Source organism: Pelmatolapia mariae, linkage group LG22 (genome assembly GCF_036321145.2).
Source record: "Pelmatolapia mariae isolate MD_Pm_ZW linkage group LG22, Pm_UMD_F_2, whole genome shotgun sequence".
NCBI classification, from domain to species: domain Eukaryota; kingdom Metazoa; phylum Chordata; class Actinopteri; order Cichliformes; family Cichlidae; genus Pelmatolapia; species Pelmatolapia mariae.
This window is the reverse complement of record NC_086245.2, coordinates 8947915-8962753: the sequence shown is the minus strand read 5'-3', so window position 1 is coordinate 8962753 and position 14839 is coordinate 8947915. Positions and strand designations below refer to the sequence as shown.

The following is a 14839-nucleotide window of genomic DNA, read 5'->3' as shown; positions in this document are numbered from 1 at the left end:
CAGCACATAAAAGTGGTAATAAGAACTGCTCCAACCACAAAAAAGAGCCAGAGCCAACACGAGCTGGCAGTTTCTGGAAAATGTGGATCCTCCCGTCTTGGAAAGGAAACACTGACAATTTACAATTACCAGACTTTGAGGGGGAAAAATGCGTTTCCACTGAGAGTAGTAAAAGCGAGCCTGACTTGAACTTAAGAGTCACAGTAAGCAGCCATGTCAGTTGTAAACCTATCACAGGCCTCCACACACCCACAGAGGGTGAAGGGGTGGGGATCAAGGGCCCACCTACCTGCCAGGTACCTCTCCAGAGAGGGCGATGAGCTGTGGTTCCAGCTGTAGCAGCAGAAGGACAAGAACCAGACGAGGAGGGTAGCCAGTACCAGACCTAGGACCCAGAGGAGCCGGGCCACAGCTGGGTTACTGGCAGCCCAGGTTGTCAAGATATCCATACTGAAGGCTGCTGATCACACTGATTGCCACCAGAAGAGCCTAACTATCTATGCAGTCTAAATCCAGCAGAGTGTGACAGCAGCAGAGCTCATGAGTGTGCTGCAATGGGCCAGTTTGTGTCCTCTCGGGGCAGCCACAGTGCCTACAGCAGCAGCAGCAAACACAGATGGATACCAGCTGTTCCACAAGGAGCCGGCTCAGACCTCAGCCCACGTCAGCTCTGTGTGTGTCTGTGTGTGTTAGCTTGTGTCTGTTGTGTTTTACTGAGTCCTGGAAAAGTGTGAGAGTGTGTGTGGGTAAGAAAAACAGTTTGGAGGAGTGGCTAAGAGCTGCAGCAGCAGCTAGCTTCACTGTGAGCCACTCCCTGAACATTAGAAGAAATCCTCACACAAAGTGACTGAAACACTGAGGGTCAACTGAGAAATGCACTCGAGGTGGTTTCACATTTTTCTTTGAATACCTGCCAGCTGAAACTTGTGTAATTACAGGGTAGAGTCACATTCTGAGACTAGACGGTGTTATAAAGGTGATCTTGTGCTGCAGCCGCACTTCCATTTCTTCACACAGCATCTAACCTGCACAGTAAGATCCAGATTATCTCTCACAGACAGTAACAAAGCAAGAAGACACAACACACGTTAATTAAATAGAACCAGTCACCCAACCAGTTTTAAATAAGCCCACTTCCTTAAATAGAAGTTTCTATAGTAAAGTACTGAAGACTGGTTTTACAGGGCATTTACGCACCGCAAATATTTACTGAGGATGTGCTACCTTGAAGTAGTCATTACTGTGTCATTCAATCTTTAGAAAAAGGTGCGGTTCAACAATAACTGCACGAGCAGAAACAAACAACTGGGCATGTTAGGATTAATAGAAACACACGACCTGAAAATGAGCCAAGGCCGCACCTGACACATAACCTTATGAGAGATTTTCCTCTAACAGCGAGTGTTTGTAAAAGTTACAAGTTTCATTCATTTGTCAGCAAATCATAGAAACTCAAAATTAAAGTCATTGCAGTCTTACAGATGTGCAGCTTTTGAAATGTTACCACTGTCTGCAGATCTGCAAGCATCAAACGAAAAGTAAGCCAACTGTGCCATCTAGTGGCTGAAAGAAGACGTAAGACATCAATAAAGGGGGCCAGAAATCTTTAATGTAAACTGTCATGTAGGTTTTTAGATGATTGCTTTCAGAGTGCAGGGAAATAAGCTTCATCTTTAAAAAAAATAAAAATAAATCTACTTATAGCAGATTATAAATAGGTTATCATGTAACATCGTGAGTGTCAATAAGCTGCCTCGCTTCATTGCTTTTATTGTTCAATGACAGGCAGTTAAATAAAAACGGTGGATAAACTGACAAATCTGTCAATAAAAAGCTTCAATAATATCCCGAGAGGCTTCCGAATCTTCCTGATGCTCATTTCAGCTCATGCTCAGTAGAAGCCGGAGTCCTGAGCAGCCCAGTTTGGTGTCTGAGGAAATGACACAAAAACAAACATCAAAAAGAGAACAAACACAAAGGGCTACTTTGTACAGGTAACAAGAAATTTGTTCCAAATTAGGAACCATCATAATAAAAACACCGGCCAGCTATTCTGTCAAACTGACTGACAGCTGGGAAAAAAAGTTCACATTAAAATAATAAAATCTTACAAAAACTAATGAAGTACTGCAAAATTAAGAAAGGAAAAGAAAACCAGGAGTCATGATTATAATGAACTGAGACAAATACAATGAGATATTCGCTCCTGTTTTTCCACATTTATCCATCAGAGGGCAGTAGCACGAAGGAAAAGCATCTGACATGATTATAGCAGGTGAGACACATTTGTATCTTTAAATATAAAAATAAAGGTTTGCATTTTAAATTGTGTTTTAATTCACTTGTCCAAAATGTATATGTTTTTTACAATGAAATCACAGACGAGTGATCATGCTTACTGTTATCCTCCACAGATAAAAAGTATTCACTCAGGCTTGAATAAAATACTGAATAGAAATGGTGGTTTGTTGCCACCATTACAATCAAATGCTGTCATGATGTTTGCATGATGTTGCAACAAACACAACCAATGGGTGACATCTTTTAATTCCTGTGCAAGTCCTCAGATTACCTCGTTCCTGTTGCTGTGTGCCAGCCTTTTCTCAATGTTCATCGCCAACATCTGGCTGCGGAAGGACAAGCTCTTGGTCTTCTCGATCACCTGTTGGTACGGCGACACTGCGTTGTTGCCCATCACGACGTGACCCTGAGAAACGCTCGCAGGAATTAATATTTCCCCCCTCAAGGACTGATTTTTAAAGTACTTCAAAAATAGCGCTCTGACAAGCAAATAAATACACAGTGTTACTACTCAAATCAGCAGTCATGGCTGTTTACGCTCAGTGATTTGAAGCTCATCTGGATCAGCGAATGCAGAGCCTCACCAGTTTTGAGTCGATCTTGGCATCAAGTCTGGCGTTACGGATGAGGTTGACGATCCACCTCTCCGCCTCCTCAGGCGTCATGTTGAGTTTGTCTGCCAGCATGCTGGGAGGAGAGAGTGGAAGAGGACGAGGCGTTTCATTTCAGTAAATATCCTCTGGTTAAATCCAAAAGTCTCCATAGTTTGCTTTTAACAGTTTACTTGTGAATATACTTTAAAAGAACAAGGACCCAAGGTTATAAAAAAACAAAGTTAATAAATATGGGAGCACAGAGGTCAAACAAGTCCAGAATATGAATCAACTGGGCACAAAACGTTTACAGATCTTGTTGGTTTTTAAAATAAAAATACACTTCCCTCTAAAAGCAATAATAATTCCAGAAATAAGGACACTGCATAAAGTTTTAAAACCCTGACATACTTGATGCTGATGCACTGATGAATGCGGCAAAAGGTTTCAAAGATGAAGAGTCGGGCATTCTCGATGAAGTCCTCGAGACAAGCGACCAGAAAGAAGTCGTTCACAAGAACCTGACAGGAACAAAAAGACCATAGAGTGGTGAGCATCCATCATTTTATACGTCGCAGTAACATAAAGAAAAATATATCGGAGTAGAGGTGTAGGGGGTAGAGGGGACCCCCAAACAAACAGGACAGGACCGAATGTTCTACAAATGAGTCATTTTTAGTTCCCCTCTGCCAAATACAGGGTTTGCTTTTCAGTAAATAAAGCAAGGAAATAACGACATTTCTGCCCCGAAAGATTAGAACCCTCACCCTGCAGTGCTGAAAAGGTGCGTATATTCAGAGCATAATAATACCACCACATGGCAGCCACACATGATGTGCAGGCAAATATTTTCTGTGGTTTAGATCTTCAGCTACTGGTTATTCAAACCTGCATATTAAAATATCTCAGTGAAAACCAGCCAAGTAACGACGCAGCACACATTTCTACAGAGGCTTTTTTTGAATAATCACACAGAACTGTCAGAACTCGCAGCTGAAGTAGGTAATGCTTTTATATTTACAGCAGACAGCAATGGATGGCACAGCCCTTGGTTTTCCTCACGTTTGTGGGAGTGAGCCTCAAACCAAAATCAGGACCTTGCTAGTGGGCGATGCCCACCATCTGTTAAAAATAAATCAAAATACCGGTGCTAAAAGAAAATACGCACCATAGGAAAAATCCTTCCAACAAAATGCCTTTATGTCAAAAAACAGTCTAGCATTTAGTATAACAACATGTTTCATACCACAGCCACACAAACAAACATCGAAACAGTGTTGTACATGTGTGTAAATTATGCATTAATGTGCTTAATAATCAGTTCATATGTGTGTGTTGCTTCTGGAGTGGTTTTTCTTACATATTATATTATATATAAAGTGCTACAAGATGTTAATGCGTGTTTATCATCAACCTCAGTACCAATAATATACTACTTTCCATGTTTTGGTAAATTTAGTTTTAAAAAAGGGGGCTGTGGCTACTTCTAACACATTTCAGCTTCATCACTAAGCAGGTATGTGCAGGGCTGTGGTAATCTCTCTACAGTTAAAAAACATTCATGCTTTTTAAAGCCCACAGTGTTTTGACAGATCAGTGGAAAACACCTTTTTTTAAAAGACCCCCCACACACACCTTTGACATCAAATTTTTTGCCAAAGGACAAAAAAGGCAATGAGAGGCATCATCAGGTATGTGTTTGATTTACTTTAAAAGCAACCGGTGTTTGTTGTTGAGACTATTATTATATTGTATATCATGTTGTATATGCTGTTTATTATATTAGGTGCATTTGTCACATGTTGAGTTTGTATAGTTTCTGTTGTAAAAGAGATCTTTCTATTAAAAACTAAATAAAAGGGAAATAAAAACACAAAAGGAGCATTACAAAAGTAATTAGCTCAGGTTGTACGTAGCGAACTGAATCAACTCCACACTTTCACAGTAAACTCTGCAGACGCCACATTTACACTCTTAAGTCCTGCTTTCTTTCATTTAGTGCCTGAGAGCTGTTTGATCTGCTGGTCTGTCTGCTATCGACTGACGAAGCTGTGGATGGTGCTTGTCCAAGCAATATTTAAACCGTTTAAAGAACTGCTTAAAACAGAAGCTAGCTGTGTCCTGTGTTCATCACTACAGACTTATTTGGTAAATTCTGTCAAACATCTCTTTGATTTGAGGTTATGACAGCAATGCATCAGAGCTGGTAAAGCAGCGCCTTTACTAAAAACTAATCACTCACAACAACACTGGTTAAGATTTATAGAGTCTCATACTTGCAGCTACGTACGGTACACAGTATTTAACTCCATCGTCATGACTAAATTTAACCCACACGGACATTCAGCCCTTTTAACCATCACTGGAGAGCACAAAACAGTTTTTTTAAAACCTACCAACATCATTCAAATCCCTAATAATTAGAAATCTGTCACTAAACAATCCTCATAGGGTACTACTAGGCTGCGACGGGTCTGCATTTCTACAAAAATAAAAGCAGCAGCGCAGAAGAAGGATGTTTGAGCGATCTCAAACTTCCAAGAGTTTAGATTTATGAACACACCGACGACAGAAAGATGATATTGCGGTTTCATTTCGCAAACAGCTGTTGTGTAAGAAATTAAGTCACTCACCACTTCAGCCTTCAGTTTATTTACCACACTGAAGCAGCTTGCTAGCTTGATATGTCATAGAGGACACAAAGCAGGGCCGTACAGACATAAACTACTTCCTGTCAATCAAAAAGTTCTCAACAAGATTTTAATCCTCAAACTGCACACCGCAAAACAAAGGCAATCATGTTTATACAGTAATTAAGACAAGTCTTTGATCTCTAGAGAAAGAAAAATTAAAAATGTAAATTTATATCCTCCTGAGTGTTACAAACCAACAGAATCCATGACAACAGACTTTCTTAATGAACTATCTTCATTCTTCCATCATTGCGCTCGCTCTGCGTATCTGACAGGATAGTTGAAGGCTTTGCGAGCGCTGCATAATTTATACAAGAGGGGTTAAAAGCGAATTGATGAGAGTGCTTCGAGAATGTGCAAAGTGGTCCCCGAGCACAACTGCAAAATAGAAGTCAAGGGTTTTTAAAGAGAAGGCAACCGAGTCCGAAATCTGACAGCTGTTCCGCTTTGAAAATCAAACTGAATAAAAGTAAGAGCCAGCAAATCAGGCCAGACATGGATTTGCTTGGGTTGAATAGCTGCAAAGTTAAATGCCTGGGACTCAGGAGATCAGAGCACCAAGGCTAAGGGGGGCTTCATATCACCCCTCAGTCCCAGCTGACAGCCAACTTTTGTGGGGCGATTTAGGCCTGTGCACAATGACAAAAGCACACCGTCAAAGACGAAAAACTGAACGAGGACGCTCAGGATGCTTTTCTTACCGACTCGCACTCCCTCAGCTTCTTCTGTGCGCTGTCGAAGTCGAAGTTCACGTAGAGACACTCCACAAACTCCGTGATTGGGTCCTTGTATGTGTATGACTCCTTCAGGCGTGAGAGAGAAGCCATCATGTTGATTAAGTCCTCGAGGCACATTTGAAATAATTACTATAATCAACAGTTTCTTGGTCTTACCTGTTGGATGACTTTCACCAAGTCCTTGAGCACTTGCCTGCGCTTTCGTACGTCTTTGTTGGTAATGACTGCGGTTGTAAGATATCGCAGGATATGCGGGCACATTGTCTGGATGGCATTCAGGTATCTGAAAAGCACAGAGCCGGACAAAAGTTATTCTTCACAATTAATTTGGTAGTATCAGCAGTCATTTTATTTCAAAAAAAGAACCAAGAAAATGCATTCACATAAAGAGAAACTGATAATACAACAGTAAGGTGGCCGTCAAACTAGTAATATCTTCAATAATGTTCAAAGGTTTAAAAATGATGTCCAAATGTTTCACAGCCATATGTCCTTGAGGATGGAAAATCCAACATAAGCAGATGACCGCATCAGTGGCCTGAGCACAAGCCTGGTATTATATTAGAAAGATGACTGTTCTGTGATATAACTGATTATAGAGTGACTCACTGAGGCTGGTAGAGGAAGAGCTCGATAATGTTGTCCCTGCCTTTGGGATGGTTGAAGAACACAAAGAGGGACCAGTGAATGAGCCAGGTCCTCTGCTGGAGTGACTGGAGAGGAGAGCTCACAGACTGAAAGGAAACACAAGAAAAAACATGAGAAAATGTGACATCAGGCCGGGGTTTCCCGCAGCATACGGCAAACACAACCACACGCCAGGCATCAGCACAGCTTGGTCTGTACACCAGGGATTATTTCTTACTTTTTGCCACTATAAACCTAAAACTAACAACTACATAGGAGTTTAAAAATAAGAAGATGAAAAAACATCCTAGAAGATGCACATATGGTATACATGTGAAAATCCCTGGGGACTTCCTTCTGGAGTTATCACTTTCACAAGATTTTCAGAAAGGTTGACCTTCGACGCCAAACTTGAGGTCGGGTCACTGAAATTCGACACATCCAAGATTAGTAGATGCACCTACGGTATCAATTTTAAAATCCCACATGGCCTTATTGTCAAGTTATCGCATTCAAACTTCTCCCATCAGCGTTTTACGACTGAGAGATAAAAAGCTGAAAACAGGCAAATGCTCTGACTTCACACGGTTTTATCTGTCCGCCAATATCCATCAAGTAGTGTGCACTAATGAATGTGGGAAAAAGCATTCATTGCTGCCTGCAAGCAGCATTAAATGTGACTCAGTAGGTTAGTTTCTATTCATGATGAAAGTGAAAAATCAGGTGTAACGTCCTCCCTTCTAAAGCTGGGCTACAGTAGGCGAAGGCCTGGATTTTACTCTGTTGTGGACACGAAAAGTTGAACACCCAACGGCTGAGTAGTCATTCCTCTTATACTTCTTTAAAGTTTAGTGCCTGTTCCCATGCATGGTTGGTGAACAAGTCGGCACAGTCACAAAAAACAGGCAGACGTCTGTGTGGACCCTCACGCTCACTGTCAGATGCTGAAATTTACATCACAGGGACCCAAGCAAAACCAAGGGTAAAAGGGTAAAACACACTTTAATCATGCTTAACCAGGATTTGGTGCTTTCTTATTTCATATTCACATAAACGTGGAAAACAAACCACCAGGAAACTCTTTCTATGACCTCTCATGAACAGCAGGGTTGGCCAAAGCTTTTAAGCTTTGCTGCCAGTGTGACTCAAGATTTATAAAACTGAGGCCTCGGTCACACTACACCCCTTTTTCATTAGTATCTGCTTGGATCGACTCACCGCGGTTCACCATAGTTTTCAGGGTTTTCCATTAGGTCACAGTACCTGCTACCAGGTACCTGCTCAGCTGGGGTTCCAAGCGATCCGAGCAAATACTAAAAATGTGACACTGATGTGCCACTGATTGGCTGGTCAGTTAGTCGATGAGTCGTGAGAGCACTGTGTTCACGAAAATCGAAACTGCCATTTTTGAAACCCAGCAACGAGGGAAATGCTACAAAAAACAATGGCGTAGTCCTGAGTCTGACGAAAAACCACAGACCGAGCAGCAGGTATACTGTCGCCTTGACATCCACCTTTGTTGTAGCGTTTTCTACATCGACCACAGGTTGGCAACCTGTCTGTGTGACTGAGGGCTTTAATTTATCAGCAGCGTTTGACACAAATGTTTGCCGATCAGAAAAGCATCTTAATGAACTTTAAAACAAAAAAAACCCCAAGTTATGCAACATTTTTGATCACACCAGAGAAGTGGATGTGCACCTCAAACAATCGTTTTAATTAATTTCTTACATTGTTGTCGATAGTTTCCCTTAGACGAGTGAGATCCTCCATGGCTGCTTCCCAGTTCTGCATCAGGATCTCAGAAGCCAATTTTCCCCACAGCGAGCTCAGTGCGTTCCTGTCTGTTGAGGGGACCTGAGCAGATAGCAACAAGTTATCAAAATCAAACCACACCAAGTGCTGTTTTGGAGAAATTAAAGATATCTTACTTCATATTGACTACACAGTGTATAATTTTTTAAGTTCACATCTTACCAAGACGCGGAAGAAGTAGAGGTATTCTGCAGCCCCAGAGTAGTTACCGCATTCATACTGGAATTTGGCGTACTTGTAAAGAGTATCCAGATATTCTTGACGAAACTAGGAAGTAAAATATAGGCGATTAAAATGGAAGCTACATTTCACTGAGTTCTTCCATCAGTAGAACTTGGAACCCCTGTGTGAATGTGTGTGTGAATGGGTGAATGACTGAATGTAGTGTAAAGCGCTTTGGGGTCCTTAGGGACTGAGTAAAGCGCTATACAAATGCTTATACTTCTTTAAGGTTTACTGCCTGTTCCCATGCATGGTTGGTGTACTGTAATGTGAACAAGTCAGCACAGTCACAAAAAACAGGCAGACACGCAGAAGTCTGTGTGGACCCTCACGCTCACTGTCAGATGCTGAAATTTACGTCACAGGGACCTAAGCAAAACCAAGACAAATGCAGGCCATTTACCATTTACCTGTACGATAATAAATCTGTCTTGAAGCATAATCAGTAAACTTGGTAATAAAATTCCCCAAAATAGCTTCTGTTAACCTGCGTTTTCACTCAATTCAAACTAACGTCTTCAGTCTCAGATGATTTCCCACAGCCTTATAAACAATGCTGCTGAATAACGACAGAAGCCAACACCACTGCTCATTAGCTGAGACCAAAGAAGTCCCTTGGATGAGCGATGAAATCCAAATGAACAAAATCAACTTTTGGGATGAAACTGTCATTTTCAAAAAGGTATAACATATCAAGTGGAGATGTGCATAAGTAGTCAATTAAATGCTTACATGCTGAGTAATGGTTCAAATTGCCTTTACATACAGGCACAATATTCATAATGTTTAACACTGTCTCATTTATTCTGGCTGTTTTCAGACTACTAGAGCTATCATCTGATCTTGTTTTTCTCCTGTTAAACTAGTTGATTATACATCCTCTTGACTCAGGCTAAAATTAAAATTATATTAAGTCTACAGCTGTGCAGAACAGTGAAATCAATGCTGCATGTTTAAAACTGCTACCATCAATTTCCTCTCTAAGAAATGTAACAGGGAGAGGCTGGGAAGCTGACAGCAAGTGGCTGATTAGTGAATGTGGCAGCATCTTTCATCTTTTTCAGTAAAACAAAGCCCTCCCCTCCCTGCTTTTCCCCCCACAATGACAACAAGCCCCCTTTTCTAATGCACACGATGTGAACAATGCTGGCATGCACTGACTAGTCGGCAATAAGAACTGTAATTTATCTGTACATTAGATTAAAAGACTAAAGTTAATGAAAGAAATTAATTAAAAAGCAACAAGTATTTACTCAGATTTTTGAATTAGTAATGAGCACACTGGTGCATCATGTTTGATGTTTAAGGATTCACAGATTTGGATAACAGTCCTGCTGGCTCACCGTGACAGCTGGTTGTTATGGAAACTAAAGCACACATCTAGCTCCCAACTTCAAGATTAAAATGCAGTGCACCTTTTACCAAATATGAAACACATTGTGCATACACAGCTAACATTTAAATACTCACATTGTGCTTTTCTGACAGATAGTCAAACAGCATCCTCCCATCCCTGGTGAAGATTAAAACAAACAGATGAGACGATGTCAAACAGCCAGACGACTTTCACAGATCACATAAATAAAAATCACAAGAGTAATCCGATCAGAGCGGCAGTGAAGAATGAACAAGTCTTCTGAGAGAGATGAATTTTTCTGACCTCGTGGACTGCATCTGTCGAGTGGTCTCCGGGTCTTCAAACATCTTGACGATTGGCTCCGTCTCTGACTGGAGCTGCTTCAGCTGGGCCACTACAGTACTTCTCTTCTCCCTCAAGGCTGAAGCAGAGCAGTAAAAGACATCAAAAACAAGTCAGCAGCAGGTAGACAGATTTACTTTGGCTGAAAACAAATAAATGAATGCAGGACACTACAAAACCAAAGCAAAACGTTCCCTTTAAACGTAACTTAAAAATAACTTTAACCACCTAAGTTCATATTATGTTGCTAATATTTCATGATCTCTTAACTCTAAACTGTCCAAGTGTGATTCATCAGTAGTTGGACAGTAATTAAAGTTACAATACAAAGGTCTGGCTTCTATGCTAAACTTTGCTTAAACTTAAAGATTAAGGAAACAATACATAAGATAAGAGACTTTTCTCCTAGATCAAAAGGGGCCTTTGGGGTTGACCAAACACATAATGGTTGGTTCCCGTGTAGTTAAGGTAAAGAGTTTGTGTTACCATAAAGCACATTACTGTAACCCATTTAATTTAACTAAAATGAATTTAAACTTTACTAAATTAAACCTGAGTCAATTATTTAAGTGGATGATCAAGATCTCTTTGTTTTTAATCACAAGAAAACCCTGTATAACTCAGGAAAAACCATTGCTAGCTTAAAGAGTCTGTAACCCATCTGTGGTGAGAGCATTGGGAACAAATCAAATGCGTCTGTGGTACAACATTTCACAAAGCAAACTGTTGAGCTGTTTTCTTACAGTGTGGGATTTCCTTGTCTGGATACAGATTTTTGTACACATCCATGGCGAAATCCACCATGTTTGTGTCGCTGAGTAGGTCCAGCTTTCCCTGGAGGAGTTCCTTCTCATTGTAGATCTGTTACAACAACACACATATTCACAGGATTGGTTCTCTTTGAAACGCGAATTCAAATAATGAAACACCGGCATAAACGCTATTTAATAGCGCCAGGATTATCACAGTAGACACGTGAATGGGGTTCCTCCCATTCAATCAGCTGTTATGCTATGTGCTCACTATAGTCGCTAAGCTATAAGCTAACACGCGGGGTAACAATCATAAGCCAGTTACCTACTGCATGCCTGTTTTATACGTTTTCTAACCACTTATGGTGTCTACAACTAGCATTAAAACAAGAATCTGGTTATAAAGGACTGAAGTGTATACCCAGTTGCAAACTAGCTATCGGTAGCTGCTAGATGACCGGCTATCTAACGTGACTGTTAGCCAGTTAGCTCGCTAGGTCGCATCGCTGCCGGCCACAATCATATTTTACCCTATAAACCCCGCCAATAAACAACTGCATTTTACTTTTACACATATCACGCAAAAACCTCCATACCTCTTTCACAGACAAGAACTCCAGCAAAGGGAAAACCAAATGCCGGTCCAGAAAATGTGCTATCTTGGTGGTGAGATCGTACTCTGCCATCTTGACTGGCTTCAAAAGGAAACTTTATTAACAAAAGAGCGACAACAAGGCTCTGCTAGAGAAACTCAGAGCCCCGCCCCGACCTAGAGACCGCTAAAGCGACGTCATCACATTTCCGGTGAGCGCTTCATTCATTTTGGCTCCTGAGTCCAGCTATCTATCTATCCATCTATCCTTGCCCGTCTTCATTTGGTTAACCATTAATTAAATAGCCATTAATTAAATTATATAAAAATAATTTAATGTTGACTTTTAAGCTCGCTCTGTGCTCGCAACAAAATATATTTGAGATTTTCTGCCACTGTGCGCCCCCGTTTGTGACCTGAGGTCCTTGACCAAGGCTCTGTTGGCCATCCCACAGTCTGGGCTGAGAACCAAGCCGGCTTTTCCTGTCAGGACACCCACTCTCTGCAACAACATCCCTGAGGAGATCAACAAGCTCACTATCAACTTTTAAATCCATCTTAGAGACATATTTTTATAACCAGACTTACTATTCTGCTAGTGAGTTTTTAAAATTTCTTAATTTTTATTTGTTTTTAATTTTTGTCTTTGATTTCCACTTTTCTTTCCTTCTGTTTCAGCATTCCCAGCCCTAATGTTGTTTCACTTTTATCTCTTCTTAAATATTTTATGTGTTGTTTGTCGAAACACTTTGTAACTTTGTTTAGATTTTTTTAATTTTAATATGTAAGAAAAAGTCATGAAACACATTAGCAAAGTTGTAGTGCACATACTGTAAAAGTTAGGTAAATGATAGATTAGAGGTTAAAAATTAAAAGAAGAAAAAAACCCTCTTTATCCACAGACAAATGGCAACAGGTAAAAAACAAACAACAACAATGAATGGGCTCATTAAAAACAAACAAACAAATGACTAAAATTGGTCTACTCTTCTTTTTCATTATCTAACTAAGATCAAATTATTCTCATATTTGCCTAATGAATACTCCAAATCAGCCTAAGCAAACCATTGACAGGTCAAAAGATAATTCCTGTCAGTGATAATTAGATGTTTTGCTTAAGATCATTGGGCACTTGCATTCTTAAATCTGAAACATATCACCTACCTAAATATTGCTGTACACCAAATGCTCCCTAGTGAGATGTAATATGCAGTCAAATATTTAATCAGTAGTCTTCCCAGCGGCTCACAGTTTATTACAAGATAGATATCTAGAGTCCCTGCTGATCCTATCTACTCAGTTCAGTGTTTAGTTTGTATTCTGAGGTTGCATAATGTTTTCTGGAGCAAGAAATATCAAAGAATCCACCTCATATAGCTCTGATAATGTCACCGTGTCTCTGTAAGTAATCCAACCACATGAATGCACGATTGGTTTCCGAGCTCAAGCTGTGTGCTGGTCTATGTTATTACAGATTCAGATGGTTATCCCCTGTAGCTGTTAGGCAAACTCCAGACAACCTGAAACACGATGCACTAAATGTTTCTGACTTGGCACGAGGTAAAGACACCTTTCAAATAAGTAAAACTACAAGAAAAACCCCCCAACTTTTTTATTGTTGAATTGTGAGTGACTGTGTTTTTCACATTTTTAGAGAAGCACTGGGCTTAATCTGAAAGGGTGTTCATTTATTGTATTATAAAACATTTTGGAGTCTTTGTGCTCTGTGTACATGCAGGCAACCAGAATGAGTCTCTGCTGTTTTACTGACCCCCCCGAGGTCAGAAAAGGGGCCGGTTAGGCAGGTAGCAGCTGTCACCACAGCCGGGACTGTGATATCAGAAATGTGGGTCATTGAGTTCATCAGCATCAGTTAATGAGCAGGAAAAAAAAGCACTCCTCAGCCCACCGGGGTTGTTACCAGCTCGAACCAGCTTTCATCAAGTCAATACTCATGGAGGAAGATCCGTTCTCTTCAGGGAGGAAGTATTGGTTGTATCCTGAGTCAGATGTTTTGTAGGAGCAGAGGAGGTTTGATTGCACACCTCTGAGCCTCTGAGGCTGCCAGAAAACCAATGATGAGGGAAAGATGGCTTAGCCTGAAGCCAATTTGAGTTCATTTATCGCAATACAAGAGATCAAGGAGCATCAAAAAGGTCTTAGAAATCAAAAATGTTCAAATCCAGCTATTACTATGTCATGATCCCTGGCAGGACAATAAGGCAACCTATAGATGATGTATATAAATGGTTGAAAAACTATAGCTGATGACACAAAATGCACAAATTGAACAAAATAAAACTCAAATCGAATCAGAAAGAATGTGGAATTTGGAGGAAAGAGTGTGCTTTTCGGTCTGTCTTTGTTAGCATGTGATGGACTGGCGGCCCGTTGCTGCTGATAAGATAACACATCTGACACACCTACCAAACAAGAGCAAATGTACTTTAAGTCTTGTTGCCCTCCAGAGCACCGTTTCAAGAAAATGTGTCCTTCGACCCATAAAATAGAGACAAAATGTTGTGCATCATCAGGTTTTCAGGTTTAAACTTCCTCCCACCTGGGCTTGACTACTCACACACTCACAATAACAGTAAAAGCATCTTCACGTTTATGTGTTTAATCATCGCTGTTTAATATTTGGTAGTAAACCAAACAGTAGGTAGACTGGACATGTTTTACTTTCTGGTACAATAGAAGAAAAATCAGATAATCATAATCAAGTCTTATGTCATCCACCGTAAAGCAGGGACGTCCTTAACAATTTTTATGAAAATTCATAGAGCATTTATTCCAGTATGGCGTCTA

General features: G+C 40.5%; 1 protein-coding gene across 1 annotated transcript; it reads right to left on the bottom strand.

Moving 5' to 3' along the window:
- Positions 1–1587: 1587 nt before the first annotated feature.
- Positions 1588–12165, bottom strand: eif3eb (eukaryotic translation initiation factor 3, subunit E, b). The gene is made up of 13 exons (XM_065471739.1): positions 12036–12165; positions 11431–11548; positions 10649–10766; positions 10459–10501; positions 8929–9033; positions 8683–8808; positions 6934–7058; positions 6481–6607; positions 6289–6390; positions 3306–3415; positions 2886–2988; positions 2573–2707; positions 1588–1930 (listed from the first exon to the last, which is right to left on the bottom strand). Exons 1-13 carry the CDS (start codon positions 12123–12125, stop codon positions 1892–1894), a joined length of 1341 nt encoding a protein of 446 aa, XP_065327811.1. The 5' UTR covers positions 12126–12165; the 3' UTR covers positions 1588–1891.
- Positions 12166–14839: the final 2674 nt, after the last annotated feature.